The sequence below is a fragment of the Prionailurus bengalensis genome, chromosome D2 (genome assembly GCF_016509475.1).
Source record: "Prionailurus bengalensis isolate Pbe53 chromosome D2, Fcat_Pben_1.1_paternal_pri, whole genome shotgun sequence".
NCBI lineage: Eukaryota > Metazoa > Chordata > Mammalia > Carnivora > Felidae > Prionailurus > Prionailurus bengalensis.
Window position 1 is genome coordinate 31,130,637 of NC_057351.1, and position 15,987 is coordinate 31,146,623.

At 54.4% G+C, this 15,987-nt stretch overlaps 1 protein-coding gene across 1 annotated transcript in view; it reads left to right on the forward strand.

Moving 5' to 3' along the window:
• The window catches only part of ADAMTS14 (ADAM metallopeptidase with thrombospondin type 1 motif 14), an 82,825-nt gene that overhangs the window by 20,824 nt on the left and 46,014 nt on the right, over nt 1-15,987 (forward strand). Inside the window, exons 3-4 of the mRNA XM_043596546.1 lie at nt 2,831-2,987; nt 10,857-11,047. Coding sequence (XP_043452481.1) covers nt 2,831-2,987; nt 10,857-11,047 — 348 coding nt within the window. The remainder of the gene's footprint in view (nt 1-2,830; nt 2,988-10,856; nt 11,048-15,987) is intronic.

Here is a 15,987-nt window from a genome sequence, read left to right on the forward strand (position 1 = left end):
TTCCCCTGAAAGGAAGCAGGCCTAAAAAATCTGGGATAGCATGGCCTGGAGGCCTCTGGATGAAGATACGGCAGAAGGCATTACCTTTGCCCCTAAAATGACGTCACCAGCCATCCTGGAAACGTCCAACAGGTCCCCCTCCGCCACTCACCTCCCAGGAGAGGCCCCTCAGTAGCAGCTGTAGTAAAGGAGTCCAGAGCCTGGCTGATGGCGGCCAGGCCTGTGCACTGGAGAGTTTCCATTTGGAGAGAATCGCCTGAGGGCCTGCATAGAATGTGGCTCAGTTGGACATAATCAGCTGCTTTGGCTGTTTGTGTTGCATGAAGAACCTTTCTAATATATATTTCTGCCAACTTACTGTTTTGAAGAGAAGGAGGTATGGGTGAAAACGGCAATGTATTTTTGTCTTCCAGCAACATATGTTTTCCTCTTGATTTCTTCTACAGAAATTTGATTTGATTGTAGTTCTTTAAAATTAGCCACCACTTTTCAGATGTTCAGAAACATCTCATAAATTGAGAGACAGGAGTAATTTGGCAAGGGGGCAGAGAGCCAGAAAGTTCCCGTTGCCAATTTGTCTGCCCCAAGCGGTGCCTGGTTTCCCGGCCAAGGCAGAGCTGAAGACAGCCCGCCAAACCTCTCATGGTGTGGATGGGGAAACCGAGGGCCACGGGGGAGGGACCTGCCCAGCCCACTTCCTGATCTGGTGGCTGAGCCTGCCCGCCCATCGCTTCCACTTCTGACAGAGCAGGGCTGAGGGTGTGAAGGGGGATGGTGTGTGGGGTGAGAATCCTTTCAGGCTGGGAGTCGCCTGGGGGATGGTGGGGTCCGTTCCCTTTAGGGCCGTGTGCGGAAGTTTCTCCTCTGTCCTCACATCCACGTGGGAGGTGGCCTGGCTTCCGGGAGGCCCTCTGCCCAGAGGTAGGATGTGAACATCCTGCTTGCTCTGTAAGCTCAGACTGGATGGGAAGCCCAGGGACGTATAGATGGGAGTATGGGAGGGAAGTTTCCTTGCTGAGTGGCCCCCGGGGGGGCAGAAGTGGGGCCCTGGGATGGCCTAAGGTAACAGAGCCTCCTGGTTAAGAGCCACACGGAGCTGGGCTCTTATTCTAGTTCTGTCGCTTACTTGCTGGGTGACTGGGCAAGTTTCTTAACCATTCTGAGCCTGTTTCCTCATCCATGAAATGGGTCTAATATTTGCATCTGCCTTACAAGGTTGTTGTAAAGGTGAAATGTGTCAATATAAGTGGCTGTTATATAAGATGCTGTTGTTAATCCCAGCGAGAATAAGACTTTGCAAAGGGTGGAATGTCGGGAAGTGTGTTTCAGCTCACTAAACGTCACCACTGTCCCTGCACAGAACAGGTTGTGTCTTGAGGGAGGGAGCTCTCTGTTGCTAGAGGCATCCAAGCAAAAATTAAGAGCCCCCTGACTAGGGATGTTGTCGAGGGATTGAAGCCTCAGACTGGGTCAGGCCTGGTGATCTTGAAAGGTCTGTGCGGTCCATCATTGTGGGCAGGAGGGGCGAACTGGATGGTAGTGCCTCGCAGCCCAGCCCTGTGCCGTGCAGATCATTCCGGAGCCTGCATCCCTCGTGTGAGGCGCTGAGATCTGGGGGCCACACAGGGCAGGGGATGCCAGATTTCGAGGGGCTGCAGTAGCTTTGGCAGGAGAGGATTAGTGGCTGCTGACTCGTGCTCAGGAGATCTTCGAGGAGATGCCCCAAGAAGTCATCTCGGAACAGGGGGAGGTGGGAAAGCTGGTGGAGTTTAGTTGCATAGAAGCATGGCTGCTCCGGCTCAAGTGGAGAACGTCTGATAGATTTATAAAAATAGTTCCTTCGTTCACCACCTTGTGTTCACAGCTGCCTTCCCGGGGTCTGGAGCAGTGCTGGTATGTAGAAGGCACTCAGTAGATACGTGTGGGATGAGTGAAGGAATTCATTAAGGATTGCCTACTATTTTCCAGGCACTGTAGTAGGTGGGCTGGTCTGACCGCTCTATAGAGCTGACCCCAGGGTGTGGGCTGGGGGGGGGGGGGGCTGCACACGTGTTTCATTGGCCCCTGTGATTATTGCCTTCATCTAATAACACATTTGTGGGGCTTGGCCAAGGTTGCATTTTTAATGTTTTTATTTCCCAGGCCAACAGCTGATTATTTTTACAGGACTATTTTGACGCAGGCAAAAAAAAATAATAATAATAATAAAATAAAATAGATTAAAAACAGAGCGTTTATTCCTGTGCCCCATCCTGGCTTGTTTATGGTCCGCAGACGTGAACTGCGTCCCTGGTGGACGTGCACGCGTGCTTTAAAGCTGACATAATAGCACGCTGTGTGGGAGTGGGAACCGGCACCCGTGTGCAGGATCATTAACCTTTACCGGTAGGAATTTCCCCGCCTTGTCCGGGGTGGGGGGGTTAAAGGCCAATCTGTGCGATGGCGCTTTGGGGTGGAATTCTGTGCCCGAGGCAGCGTGTGCGCGTATGTATCGCAATGCCTTTCCTGCCTCCCCCTACCCCCCTTTAAGCTCTGGAGGCCTTTGGTGAAATGAAACGTTAGGTGGAACCCCAGGAGCGCCCCACCACACAGTACCAGCGGATCCGCTTTGCCCGAAATGGACCTGGGCCCCCTTGCTCGGCGTCCGACCACCCGCCCGCGCACTTCCCTGCTGGAATCCCAGGGCTCCCCGAGGCCCGCGAGGAAGGGTCCGCACCCGTGTAGTCACACACGTTCGCGGTCACAGATGCTCGCCTGTCCCGGGCTGCGTACTCACGCCTCTTCTCTCTCCCCCCCTCTCTGCTCCCGCTTGCTGCGTTGCCCGGCTCAGGCGGGCCTCATCCGCACCGATAGCACCGACTACTTCATAGAGCCCCTGGAGTGGGGGCAGCAGGAGAAGGAGGCCAGCGGGAGGACACACGTGGTGTACCGCCGGGAAGTCGGCCAGCAGGAGTGGGCGGAGCCTGGAGGGGACCTCCACAATGAAGGTAGGCACTGGGCGGGTCTCTGAGCTCGGCCTCCGCCGTACCTCCCGCGCGGTCAAGTCCGGGTCTCAGCCTTCTCCTCCGCGAGGTGGGACTGGACCGTGTATACCAGCCGAGAAACCCCAGTGGGGCTTAGGGACCGTTACAGCTGGCGGGTGAGCTACTCGAGCCCCCCTGAACTGTGGCCCTAGGGACTCCGGACGTCTCTGAGGGGCTCCACATTGCTTTGGAAGGCTGTCTTCCCTGCCCAGCAGAAGGTGCAATGGTTGCAGTTAGCTCTTCCCCCTAAAAATTCACTCAGCCGGTGGGAGCCACAGGAAGTGGCTTAGGAAGCCACTTAGGGCTTAAGGAAGCTTAAGGAAATTCTTAGGGCGTTTGTAGGGAGACTTCCAGGTATCAGGGCACCAGAGGTAGGTTTGTGTCCCAGAGCCCATTTTTATTTTTATTTTATTTATTTTTTCTTTTTTGAGAGAGAGAGAGGGAGAGAGAGAGGGCGCGTGCGTGAGCAGGGGAGGGGCAGAGGGAGAGGGAGAGAGAGAATCCCAAGCAGGCCCCATGCTGTCAGTGTGGCGTCCTATGCGTGGATCAGTCTCACGACCGTGAGATCATGGCCTGAGCTGAAGTCAAGAGTCGGATGTTCGACTGACTGAGCCACCCAGGTGCCCCCAGGAGACCATTTTTTCTCCAAATGTTTATTTTTGAGAGAGAGAGAGAGCAGGGGAGGGGCAGAGAGAGAGGGAGACACAGAATCCGAAGCAGGCTCCAGGCTCCGAGCCGTCAGCACAGAGCCCGACGCGGGGCTCGAACCCACGAACCATGAGATGATGACCCGAGCTGAAGTCAGTCACCCAACCAACTGAGCCACCCATGGACCCCCCAACAGACCATTTTTAAATCCTGCCTCCAACACTGTCTGCTGTGAGACCCTAACCAATTGACTAAAATCTCTGAACCCATTTTTCTAATCTATAGAGTAGGGATGGTTATTATTGATCTCTTAAGATTGGGTGTATCAGCGATAGTGGGTATAAAAAATCCATCATGGAGCTTGGCACGCAGCAGGTGTTTGGTGAACGATTGTTCTTACTACAGTATTGTTCTTAGGGTAACCAGTGACACGTTAGGGTGAGAGCCCCTGAGAGCAGGGGTGTCCTGGCACCCTGGCTGTCGGCACAGGAGCCCGCATACCACCAGTACTTGGGGCCCATGCTTGCGTGAATGAACCAGTGGATGCTACGCGTGCTAGTCTTGGGCCCATGGCCAGCTTCATTGTCCAACTTAGCTTTGTCCCAAAGCCCCCTTTGGCCAGGAGGACGTGAGAAGGCTTTGGGTGGAATCTGGCCGTGAGTGGACCACACCCTCCTGCCAGGGCCCCGGTGGGATTGGGCATAGCGTGAAGGAATGCGTGGAAACCAGTTGTCCCCACATACACTACCTCCTTTGAAGTACCAGCTGCTCTCCCGGTGCCCCTCTTGAGAGAAGCCACGGCACCAGAGGCTGAGCTGAGTGGTGGAGGGCTCTGCAGGTCTGGGGTAGGGGCATGGGAGGGGGGGAGCAGGGACTTGGTGGAGTCTCGGGGAGGGGGGCTGGGGTGAATCTCAAGGGCAGAGTGGGACGGCACCGTGCCTTCTACTATAGCTGGAAGAAGGACAAGTCTCACTGGGCTCCACTTTATCTGAGGCCAGCTCTGAATCAAAAAGCATAAATCTCCCTTTTGGGGAGACCCTGGGGAAGTGCTGCTCCATGGCCATGGGCCTGGAACCAGCCACACTGCCTGCTGCCACGGTCAGTGGCAGGGACACTCAAACCGCTGAGCTCACAGAGTTGGTGTTCAGGCCCAGGAAGGCTGCCGGGGCTTGTGTCATCAGGCTTCTCAGCTGAACGTCATGGGCCCATGGGTGATGCCATGCCTCAGGCCCATGCGTGTCTTTCCTTAGAAAGACAGGTGGCATTGGAGGGCGTTTTGGAAACCTGGGACGCTCACTCACTGTTCTTTCAAGACCAGCGGTGGGTCTGAGCCCGGTGACTAGGTTAGCATTTCTAGGTGTGTCTGTCGCCATTTATCATTCGTGATCAGGACAGAAGGTTTCACTTCAGGGGTGGGTATACTTCTTGGCACAGAGCAATGCCTCAGAGGCCTAGGCCAGCCGGTCGGAACCTGCTTAGCTGCCAGCAAGTGGGCTTTTGAGAAGTCTGCCTCAGGCCAAGCACCTTCCTCCACCTCTGTCTGCCTCCATGCTGCCCAAGTGTCAGCCCAGCTCAGGTGTCCCCTCTCCTGGACCCTCGAGCCCCCTGGATTTCTCCCAGGACTTCCTCTTGTCCCAAATAGGCTGGGGGGTGGGGGTGGGGAGGCAGTTCCTGGAGGACAGATACCGAGTCTTTGTTCCCTCACATGAGCTCTGCCACTCCCCAGGATATGTCTGGCATTCCTCAAGGGAGGAGAGGAGGTGTCAGAAGACCCATCAGATTGGTTTTCGAGCTGAGCTGTGGCCTGTGGAAGGGCTTCAGGCACCTGGGCTCCACTGGAGAAGTATCTGACATTTGCCAATGAACTTGGGGGCACACTAAACTTCAGAGTCTGGAGGTAGAAATTCCCTTGGCTGGATCTCCAGGTCTAGCTGGTCCCCACCCAACCCCTCAGAGACTCCCCCACGGACACTGCCTGGGCCTCAGGGGCTGTGCCCTGGATGCTGCTGTGCTCCAAATGCTGCCCTTTCCCTCCTCAACCCATGGTCCCGCTCTCAATAACCCCTTACCACCCCACAGGTCCTGCCCGAGGAGGGAACAGTCTGCCTCGGGGCCATGTGCACCTGTGGCCAGAGTTCCAGCTCTGTGGCAAGGGAGGGGGGGCAGGCATCAGACAGCAGGGCGGCCCATCCTTTCAGGGGAAGCCTGCCAGGCTGGGGCTTGGGGCTAGTGCTGCTGCTTTTGTTTTGTTTTGTTTTGATTTATTTTAATTTTTTTTTAAACGTTTATTCATTTTTTGAGAGACAGCGCGAGTGGGGGACTTGCGGAGAGAGAGACACAAAATCCAAAGCAGGCTCCAGGCTCTGAGCTGTCAGCACAGAGCCTGATGTGGGGCTTGAACCCACAAACCATGAGATCATGACCTGATCCGAAGTCGGACGCTCAACCGACTGAACCACCCAGGCGCCCCAGCGTTTGTTTTGTTTTTTTTTTAAGTTTATTTTTATTTACTTTGAGAGAGAGACAGGGAGTGAGTGAGGGAGGGGAAGATGGAGAGGGAGACAGAATCCCAAGCCAGCTCTGTGATATCAGTGTGAACACGGGGTTCGAACTCACGAACCACGAGATCATGACCTGAGCCGAAATCAAGAATCGGATGCTAACCGACTGAGCCACCCAGGTACCCCCTCTTTTTTTGTTTTTTGAACTTGAGATAAAAGCCATCATTTAAATCATTTTCAAGTATACATTTCAGTGGATTTTTACTATGGTTACAGTGTTGTGCACCCATCACCACTATCTGATTCCAGAACGTTTCTGTCGCTCCCATAGAAAGCCCTGTGGCCCATTGATTAGCCGTCACTCCCCTTTTCCCCCTCTCCAACCCCCTGGCGACCGCCAGCCTACCTTCTGACTCTATGGATGTGCCTCAGGACGGCTCACGTAAACGGCATCACGCAGGCCTTCTGGGACTGGCTTCTCTCGCCCCGCATGTGAGGTTCAGCCGCGTGTGGCTCGTGGCATTACTTCACCCCTTCTGGTGGCAGGGTGGTCTTCCACTGCACGAATACACCACATTTTGTTTATCCCTTCGCCTCTGGGTCGGCGTGGGTCGTTTCCAGTTTTCGGTGATTAGGATAACGCCGCTGTGAACGTTCACGGACGAGTTGTTGTGTGGATGTATGTTTTCAGTTCCCTTGGGTATGTAACTGGGAGTGGAATTGCTGGGTCCTGTGGAAACGCCATATTTGTCTTTTGGGGAACCGCCAAACTGCTTTGAAAGAGCGGCGGCACCATTTCACATTCTCGTGGGGCGTGTTGGGTGGGCTTCTGGAAACCCCCCCCCCCGGGGGGCCTGCCGCCCCCACCCTCCCCTCTTGGAAGGTTACCTGTTTCTGGCCTGAGAGACAGAAGAGGGTGTGGGGGGCACCTCTCCAGGGCCTATGGTTGACGTCAGTAGGCCCTGCCCAGTGCTCCTCACTGTTTTTGCTGGGAGGGAAATCCGGGCGGGCCCTGATAGGGCGTGATCACATGAGGGTGGGAGCCCTGGGTTTCCATTCTGGGCCTCTGCCATTAACTTTCTGTGTGACCTGGGATGAGTCAGGTGACCTCTCTGAGCCTCCCTTTGACAGGCCTGTGGCTGGGAGAGCCGTGAGGGGTCACGTCCACCTTTCACTTGCAGTCTGTCAACCTGTGGGCACCGCTCACATGTTGGGAGTGGCCGCTATTCAGTCTCCCTGCTCCGTGGAGAGAGCGCTTGCTCCTTTTCCTCCCCTCCTGGGGGGGGTCTCCTTCCCCTCTCCCAGGCATTTGCCTCTGGGCTCAGGCACCAGGCCGCCGAGAGTGCTTGTGTCAGGCCTAGTGAGGGCGACACCGGCCGGAGCCTGGCTCCCCAGGCTGTGCATCACTCGGAGGGCTGGCCGCGCGTTTCTGGTTTCTCCACTCAGCCAGTGCTCACACGTTTTTCCAACCCTTCAGTCTAGTGCTTTCCTTCCTTTGCACTTGAGAGCCCCGAACCAAAGGGAAGAGAAAAAGAAACCATAGCGGGGTCCCGTGGTTCCCTGTTGCCCTGTCCTCAGATTTCAGTTCCTGAAGTATCCATATCGATAGAGGCTTAGAGGCAGATCTTGGGTCTCTGCCAAGGTACCTGTTGAATCGTCCCCAAGGGTCACGCATATTGTGGATGGTTTCACCCCACACTTGCTCACAGTGGGTTTTGCTAATACAGTTCCCACTGCTGCGGACCCTCTGTTCCCCGTGTTCCAACAGGTTGTCTCCCGCTCCCCGTCTGGCCCAGCTTAGGTGTCCCCTCCTCCAGAAGCCTCTGTCAACCCCCCAGTCCTGGTTTGGGTCTTGGTGTGGAAGCCTTCCCTAGTCAGTCCTCCTGTAGGCCTTGAAGTCACTGTGGTGTTACCATCTGGTTCTTTCTCTGTCACCCAGGGGAGGCAGTGGGTTCAAGGGCGGGGCTCCCACCTTTCCCACTCACCTACCATCCACCCACCAAGTAAGTATGAGGCCCCTCCTGCAATCATTCCCCTTGAGACATGCTGGGGACGTATCGGTGGGCATTTTCCTATCCTTAGTTCCTGTCCCACCTCTCTGGAGGATTCTCGCATAACTGGATATTCTCAGAAATTAATGGTCTGGGGCACCTGGGTGGCTCAGTTGGTTAAGCATCCACATCTTGGTTTGGGCTGAGGCCGTGATCTCATGGTTCGTGAGTTTGAGCCGCACTGACAGGGAGGAGCCTGCTTGGGATTCTCCCTCTCCCCCACTGCACCACTCACTCTCTCTCTCAAAAGAAAAGAAAAGAAAAGAAAAGAAAAAAGAAAAGTTAATTGAACAAGTATCAGAACTTCAGGGTAGAATGGAGGGGAATCCTGAAATGTTAAGGCTTTGGAGTCTTCTCAAGAGACCCCAGCCTCTTATCCGACTTTCTTAGTGTGGGGGAGGAGAAAGAATTTTCCCTTTACCCTTCTAGGTTCTTGGCTGAGGCACCCTGTAATGAAAGACAGATTAACAAAGATAAAGCAATCAGAAGTTTAATTACATGGATACCTTCTGTGTATGTGGGAGAGACTCAGGAAAATTGAGTAACTCCCCCAGATGGTCCAAGCCGCCACCCTAACATCAGCTAAAGACAAAAGAAAACGTTGGTGGGTGGGAAGGAGCCATGAGTTGATGGGAGGTTACCAGGAAAACACAGCAAACGGGCAAGGTTGTTATGTGCATTTAAGTCATTTCCCTCTCTATTGATAAAGAGTTTCCAGAGATTTAGAGTCATCCTCCTTCCTGGTGCAGGGTGGGAGACCCCCTTACGAATGGAGATTTCCCTTAAAGGGTCACTTCTCAATTTCCAGAGCTTTTCCCGTGTCTGCTGTTTCTTTTCTTTTTTTTTTTTTTTAATTTTTTTTTTCAACGTTTATTTATTTTTGGGACAGAGAGAGACAGAGCATGAACGGGGGAGGGGCAGAGAGAGAGAGGGAGACACAGAATCGGAAACAGGCTCCAGGCTCCGAGCCGTCAGCCCCGAGCCCGACGCGGGGCTCGAACTCACGGGCCGCGAGATCGTGACCTGAGCTGAAGTCGGACGCTTAACCGACTGCGCCACCCAGGCGCCCCGTGCCTCTGCTGTTTCTTAAAAATAATCAGCCTGAAATAATCCTCACACCACAGAGACGTATTTTGGGGTGGCAAATTCTGCTCCCCTTCATTGGCTTTTCCCACCGTGTCCTCATGAACCCTCACCTCCACCGCCCCAACAAATGTTGCTGCAGTTTATTCAGACTATGGTGCAAATGACTGATAACGACTTAAGGTGCTACCTCTCTAAGTAGCAGCACCGGTGGTGATGCTTCAAAGCCTGGTGTCTTGATTCAGACAGACCTGGACAAGCTACTCTGGACCTCAGTTTGTTTGCCTGTGTATTGGGGGCAGTAACCTGAGAGTTGTAAGAATTGGATTGGATTGGATTAGACTGGAGGTCAGCAAACTAAGGCCCACCATGGGAAATTAATTTTTTTTAAGTTTATTTATTTTGAGAGAGAGAGACAGAGAGAGAGAGAGAGGGAATGCACACAGGTACGTGTGGGGGAGGGTCAGAGAGAGAAGGGGACAGAGACTCTCAGGCAGGCTCCCCACTGTCAGCACAGAATCCTGCCTGGGGCTTGGACTCACAAACCCTGAGATCATGGCCTGAGCCGAAATCAAGAGTTGGATGCTTAACCGACTGAGCCACCCAGCACCGGAAATTAAGTTTTACTGGGACAGAGACACCCTGGTCTGCTTTGATATTATCTGTGGCTACTTTTATGCCAAACTGAATAGCCGACTGAGACTGTAGGACCCATAAAGCGTAAAATATTCACTATCTGGTCCTTTATAGGAAAAGTATGACAACGCTTAGATTATATAAGTTCATAGCTCCTAGTTAAATGCATCTTTTGCTTTTTGCCGAAAGGCAAAGCAGTGGTGGTGAAATTTTGGGGGGCTGGCGATGATGGAGAGAGGGACTTGAGGGGACATATCCAGGGGTCCCTAAAATGCCCTGCATGGGCTACAGTAACGCCAGGATTCTTTTCCTTTACTGAGAAGTTCCCACCTACTGCCCTGTTTGATTTAAAAAATTTTTTTTTAATGTTTTCTTATTTTTGAGAGACGGAGAGAGAGACAGAGCACGAGCAGGGGAGGGGTGGAGAGAGAGGGAGACGCAGAACCCGAAGCAGGCTCCAGGCTCCGAGCTGTCCGCACAGAGCCCGATGCAGGGCTCCAACTCACGAACCTCGAGATCATGACCCGGGCCGAAGTCGGACACTTAACCGACTGGGTCACCCAGACGCCCCCCACATTTGATTTTGACAGCAAGCTTCTGGGTGAGAGGGGCAGGGCTGGGTCACGCGGGGAAGATAGGGCTGAGTGGGACCTGGGACCTAGGCCTGCGAGTCCAGGCGAGGTCCCCCTTCTCCGTGTTCCTCGCCTCAAAGCCTCAGCCGTGGCCTGGCTCCTGGAAAAGGGCTTGTGCCTCCGAGGTGGCAGGCGTGGGAGGAACCCTCACGCTGAGCCGGCTTCGTACAGAGGCAGGAAGAGGGCACACGTGACGGGGCACAGCGGGCTGGCGGGCGGCCTCCGGGCGACAGCTTCTCCTGTGGCTCTGACCTCTGTCTCTCTTCCCATCCCGGTTGGCAGCCTTTGGCCCGGGCGACCTCCCCAACCTGCTGGGCCTGGTGGGCAACCAGCTGGGCGACGGGGAGCGGAAGCGGCGGCATGCCAAGGCGGGCAGCTACAGCATCGAGGTGCTGCTCGCGGTGGATGACTCCGTGGTGCGCTTCCACGGCAAGGAGCACGTGCAGAACTACGTCCTCACCCTCATGAACATCGTGAGTGTCCTCACGTCCCAAAACGGGGCGGGGGGGTGGGGTGGCCACCAGTGTTGCTCAGAACACGATTTCTCTCGGGCCTGGTGTTGTCTGATGGATGCACTGCTCGCTCCTTAGCCCAGCAGTGACCCAAGCCTGAGCTGGCCTGACAGCCGCCCCAGGCTGAGGGGCCCATAGGCCATCGGCGCCGGCCCCTGGCAACCCGGGGCCTGGGGCCAGTGGGTTCAGGGCTGGGACACATTCAGAGCCTGAGGCAGGCGTGGCCAGGGGCTTTGCTTGCCCAAGAGTCGAGGGGCCTTCCCTGGGACTCCCCTTCTGGAGAAAATGCCCGATCCCAGGCCGGGAAGATTGGCCAAGGAGCCTTCAATCTGCTGGTGGGGGGGGCCAGATCCCAGGTCCCGAAGGGGGCCTTTGTTTGGTGCACAGGGAACAGAAAGGTGGTTGTGCAGATTGACGTCTTCACCTGCCTCGATAAGAGTTTCCGGAGACTGAATCATCCCCCGCTTTTGGTATAGCTACGAAACACCCTCACAGGCGGACATTTCCCTCATACGTGTAAATGTCTCCCACGAAAGGGTAACTCCCACTGGGGTTTTCGGAGCTTCTCATATGCCTGCAGTTTCTTAAAAATAACCTGCTTATGGGGCGCCTGGGTGGCTCAGTGGGTGAAGCGTCCGACTTCGGCTCAGGTCATGATCTCGCGGTCCGTGGGTTCGAGCCCCGCGTCGGGCTCTGTGCTGATGTCTCAGAGTTTGGAGCCTGTTTCAGATTCTGTGTCTCCCTCTTTCTCTGACCCTCCCCTGTTCATGCTCTCTCTCTCTCTGTCTCAAAACTAAATAAATGTTAAAAAAAAAAAATTAAAAAAAAAAGCTGCTTATGGGGCGCCTGGGTGGCTCAGTCGGTTAAGCGGCCGACTCTTGCTTTCGGCTCAGGTCGTGATCTGACGGGTTCGTGAGTTTCAAGCCCCACATTGGGCTCTGTGCTCACAGCTCGGAGCCTGCTTGGGATCCTCTGTCTCCCGCTCTCTGCCCCTCCCCCACGCACACTTGCTCTCTCTCAAAAATAGATACGTGTTCAAAAAAATAATCGGCACGCCAAAGAGGCCCACCCCGGCCCGCCTTCATTGTTCTTGGAGCTGTACTGCCTGTGTGTGTGTAGAAGTGGTCCTTCGTCTAAGCCTCTGAAGGGGTGGGTTGGGGTCTTGTCTTACACTTTTTTTGAGCCCCAGCTGCACACAGCACAGTCCCGGACCCCTAACGGGTGATGGGTATGTGTGGAGCGGGTGAGTGGGTCGTTGAAGAAACAGGGGACAGAAAGGTAGCAGGTTTGTGTCCATAATACGGCTGTAAAGAAAACGGGGTGGGGCTAGAAGTCAGATCCAATTACTGAGCCCCAGGGAGGGGAGGACTGAGCCCCGGCCTCCTCTTTGTTGGGGTATGAATTCTTCTGTCCCTTAAGGAGCCTGACGTGTGGGATTCTTAAGAGCAAAGGCTACCACGTTGGGCTGTTGGTGAGGCAGGGCAGGTGATTATGAATATGGACACCCCCCCCTCCCTGGAGCCCTTGACCACCCACCCACACTCTATAGATGGCTGGCCCAACCTGAGGCCACACAGCCTAGTACTGATCCCATCAGTGGGAAAGCAGGGTTGGCCCCTGGAGCCAGCAGGTGGGGGCAGGGGAACCCTTAGGAAGCCCTCAGGTGCTGGGAGCCTGGGTCTTGGGTCCAGAGCGGGGGCTGAAGACCCCAGGAGTGTGAGCCGGTGAACCAGACCCCATTCACAGCCCCAGAGTCCTTCCGTTTGCTAAAGGATACTTTTCAGGAGAAGGTCAAATCCTGACGCTCATACAGAAATAAAAGCGGGCAAGTGTGAAAGATTTTAGTTTACTAACTCATCAGGGAGGGAACCAGGCAAGTGTTAACCACCCTTTCAGAAGAGAACCCTAAGCATGGAAACATTTACGATCAGGGATTTTGAAATGAATGTGCAAACAGAGAACGAAATTGGCTTTTTCATGGGGTAGAAGAGATTCGTGCATCTATAGACACTTTGCATTGTTATCAAGTATCCGGTTCTCAGTCGTAACATAGCTTCCGTGGAATCAGATTCAGATAAGGCGAAAAGTGTCCTTTGGACACATAGTTTCCATCAAGGTACATGTTATAATTATTCTCCGGGCTTGAGGCCTGGCCAGGGTCCCAGGTAGAAAGCCCTTCCCGGGGATGGCAGGGAGTCTGGTGGCCCGTCCGACTTACAGGCTGCGTCTTTGTTCCTGAAGCTAGAAGGCTAGCAACCTCACTGGGGACACACCCCTGGATTCTGGCTGTGTGACCATCCTAAGCGACTAAGTGGTGGGACCTCCCCCACCTCCCCCAAGAGCTGGCCTCGCCACTGTCTCTCCCTTTCTAGATTCTGGCCTGGGAATAGGGGTGAGGAGAGAAGGCCTGGGCGGGAGTGGTGGAGGGTTGGGAGTCTGGGGAAGACCAGAGGCTCTCTTTCATGGTCTGTGGCCTCCCGTCTGGGTGCCTCCAGTGAGCATTCTGTTGCTTTCTTTCTCCTTAAATGTGCGTTGGTTGGACTAAAGTGTGAGCAGGTCAGCAGGATCTGGAAGGGTGGGACAGGCTTCCCGGAGCCCTGCTCCCCAGCTGGCCTCACTCTCCAGTGTTGATGGTCGTGCGTTCATCGGTTCACAGCCAGGTGCGTGCCCCGTGCTGGGCATTGGGCATGATGGGAGTGGATGTTAGTCCGGTAGGGTGCGCTCTCTCTCTCTCTCTCTCTCTCTCTCACTCTCACCTCCCTATTTGTCCTCTTGGTGATATAAGCCAATAGGAGCCAGGCTTTCTCTCCATGGCAGGAAACAGGCCCATTGGGCCACCCCAGGCCCCACACTTCCTCCTCCCAGGACACAAAGGCAAAGGAATCCCCCCGATGTTTCTAGGGAAGGCTGGCCTGGGTCAATCAGGTGGCTGTCCTTGACTAATTGCTATGACTGGAGGGTTGGCTTGGGTCCCCAGGTAGAGCCCAACACCTTGCATGGGGGTGAGGTGGAACAGAATCTCTTCCTAGATAGTGGGGAAGCCAAGCATGCAGACAAAAGAATGGCTTCTATAGTGGAGGGCTCAGAGGAGTAGAAAATGGGGTCCCTGCCCTCAGAGCCTTTACCTTGCTGTGTGTCCCCAGACAACTGCAAATAACATCCCCTTGTAAGTCATTACAGTCATTGAGCAAGCACTGGGAGCCAGACTGCTTGTAAATGTGACTTCATTTACTCCAGTCTCCCGACTACCCCGTGAGAGGTCTGGCTATCCTGTCTCCATCTGTTCAAGCCACAGGCCTGGGGTCTGAGGCCTGCTCTGTCACTTTGGAGCCAACCCCCTTCACATGGCCTCTGCATAGAGGTCTGAAGCCTCACGTCTGGTAGTGCTGTCTCTGGCTGGTGACCCAGATGTCAGGGAGGAAAGACAACTTTCCCTCTATCCTCTTAGGTTTAGTTCCAGGGGCTTGCAATTTAAACCGATGAAAGATCATCATGTGCAATACGTGTATTTGTGGGGATGCTTAGTGATGAGTCGCTCAAAGGGGTGATTTGAATTTGTAACTTGTATACCTAAGGGGAAAGAGAGTTGGCAAAAGGCTTGTACGGTTAGGACAAATAGGCTTATTTAGGAAAGACAAGTAGGTTTTTAGGAGAACAAATGGGAAATAACGTTTGCGATTACACTTGTTTATACTTTCTGTCCTTTTTTATGGTGATGAAGTTGCCCAGGAGAGGAGGGGGAAAGTTAGAAAGTGATGGGGAGGGTCTACAGGAGCTTGTTCCCCAAGAAGAATTTGGGGGCTTGATGAGCCATACAAGGCGGATGGTTCGCCATAGGGGGATCTTCTGGGAGGTTGCGTTCTGATGTCGCAGGTGCGGAGGGCAGCCAGCGAGAGCTCTGGCCCACGTTGGTGAGTGGATGGGTGGCCAACCACCTCTCCTCCTGGGGGACCAGCAGCTCATCCTGTCCATTGTGTGGGAACTTTATTTGGCTGGGATGCTTGAAGCTCAAAGCACTAATTTCCTGAGGGATTTCACGCAGCCAGTATAAAGGGTGTCCCTTTGCTGTCCCCTTAAAGTGCCTGCCGGCCTGTGACCATTTCTGATCCTGATTTGCGGGGCCGGGGCTGGCCTAGCAGGATCAGGGAGAGATCCGATTCCCGGGATGTATGGTCCTATTGTGCTAACCCTGGAGGAGGGGGAGAAGCCGTTAGTGAAACCCTCAGAACCATCTGATGGGGCCCTGTTCACTGGCAGCTCTCAGGGTATCCTGCCTCTCAGTTTTCCTTTGCATTAACCTGGGGATGTGCTATAAATATTTATGCAACTGCACATGGTGGCAAGGACTCCCCCCCCCCTTCCCTCCCTCACATGCTCGTGGGCCCTTGAGGGACTTTATTTGCCCGTGCCTCAGTTTACCCATCTGCACCAGCTCACTCTCCTTAAAGCGTCTTCAAGCCTCAGGACTAGGGAACCATTTGAGAGCTTTGAAACATAAGGAGCAGTTTTGTTCAGCATTTGGTGAGTGCCTAGTGTGACAGACCTTATTCTAGAAGCTTTGGTCTGGCGGCCAAAACAAGCCTCAGACCACGGAATAGTTTGGGAACCATTGAGGCCAGTGCTGAAGGAGCTTAGAGGAGGCAGCCGTCCCTGTGGACTGGAGGGAGAGGCTTGGGGTTTGGAGCTGAACCAGCCGGGGGGGGGAAAGGGTTTGGTGAGGTGGATCATCGTCGTATGGCGGGATTGTAGACGTAGGAATGAGGGGGCAGCCAGGCCTGCGGAGACCTCTCAGGAGTTTAGTTGTGGCGGGAAGGTCCCTCGGGCGACAGCATGGGCTCTGGCATGGAGAGGAGGGTGCCTCTCCGTCAGTGCCTGACGGTGGCACTGGCTTTGATTTGGGG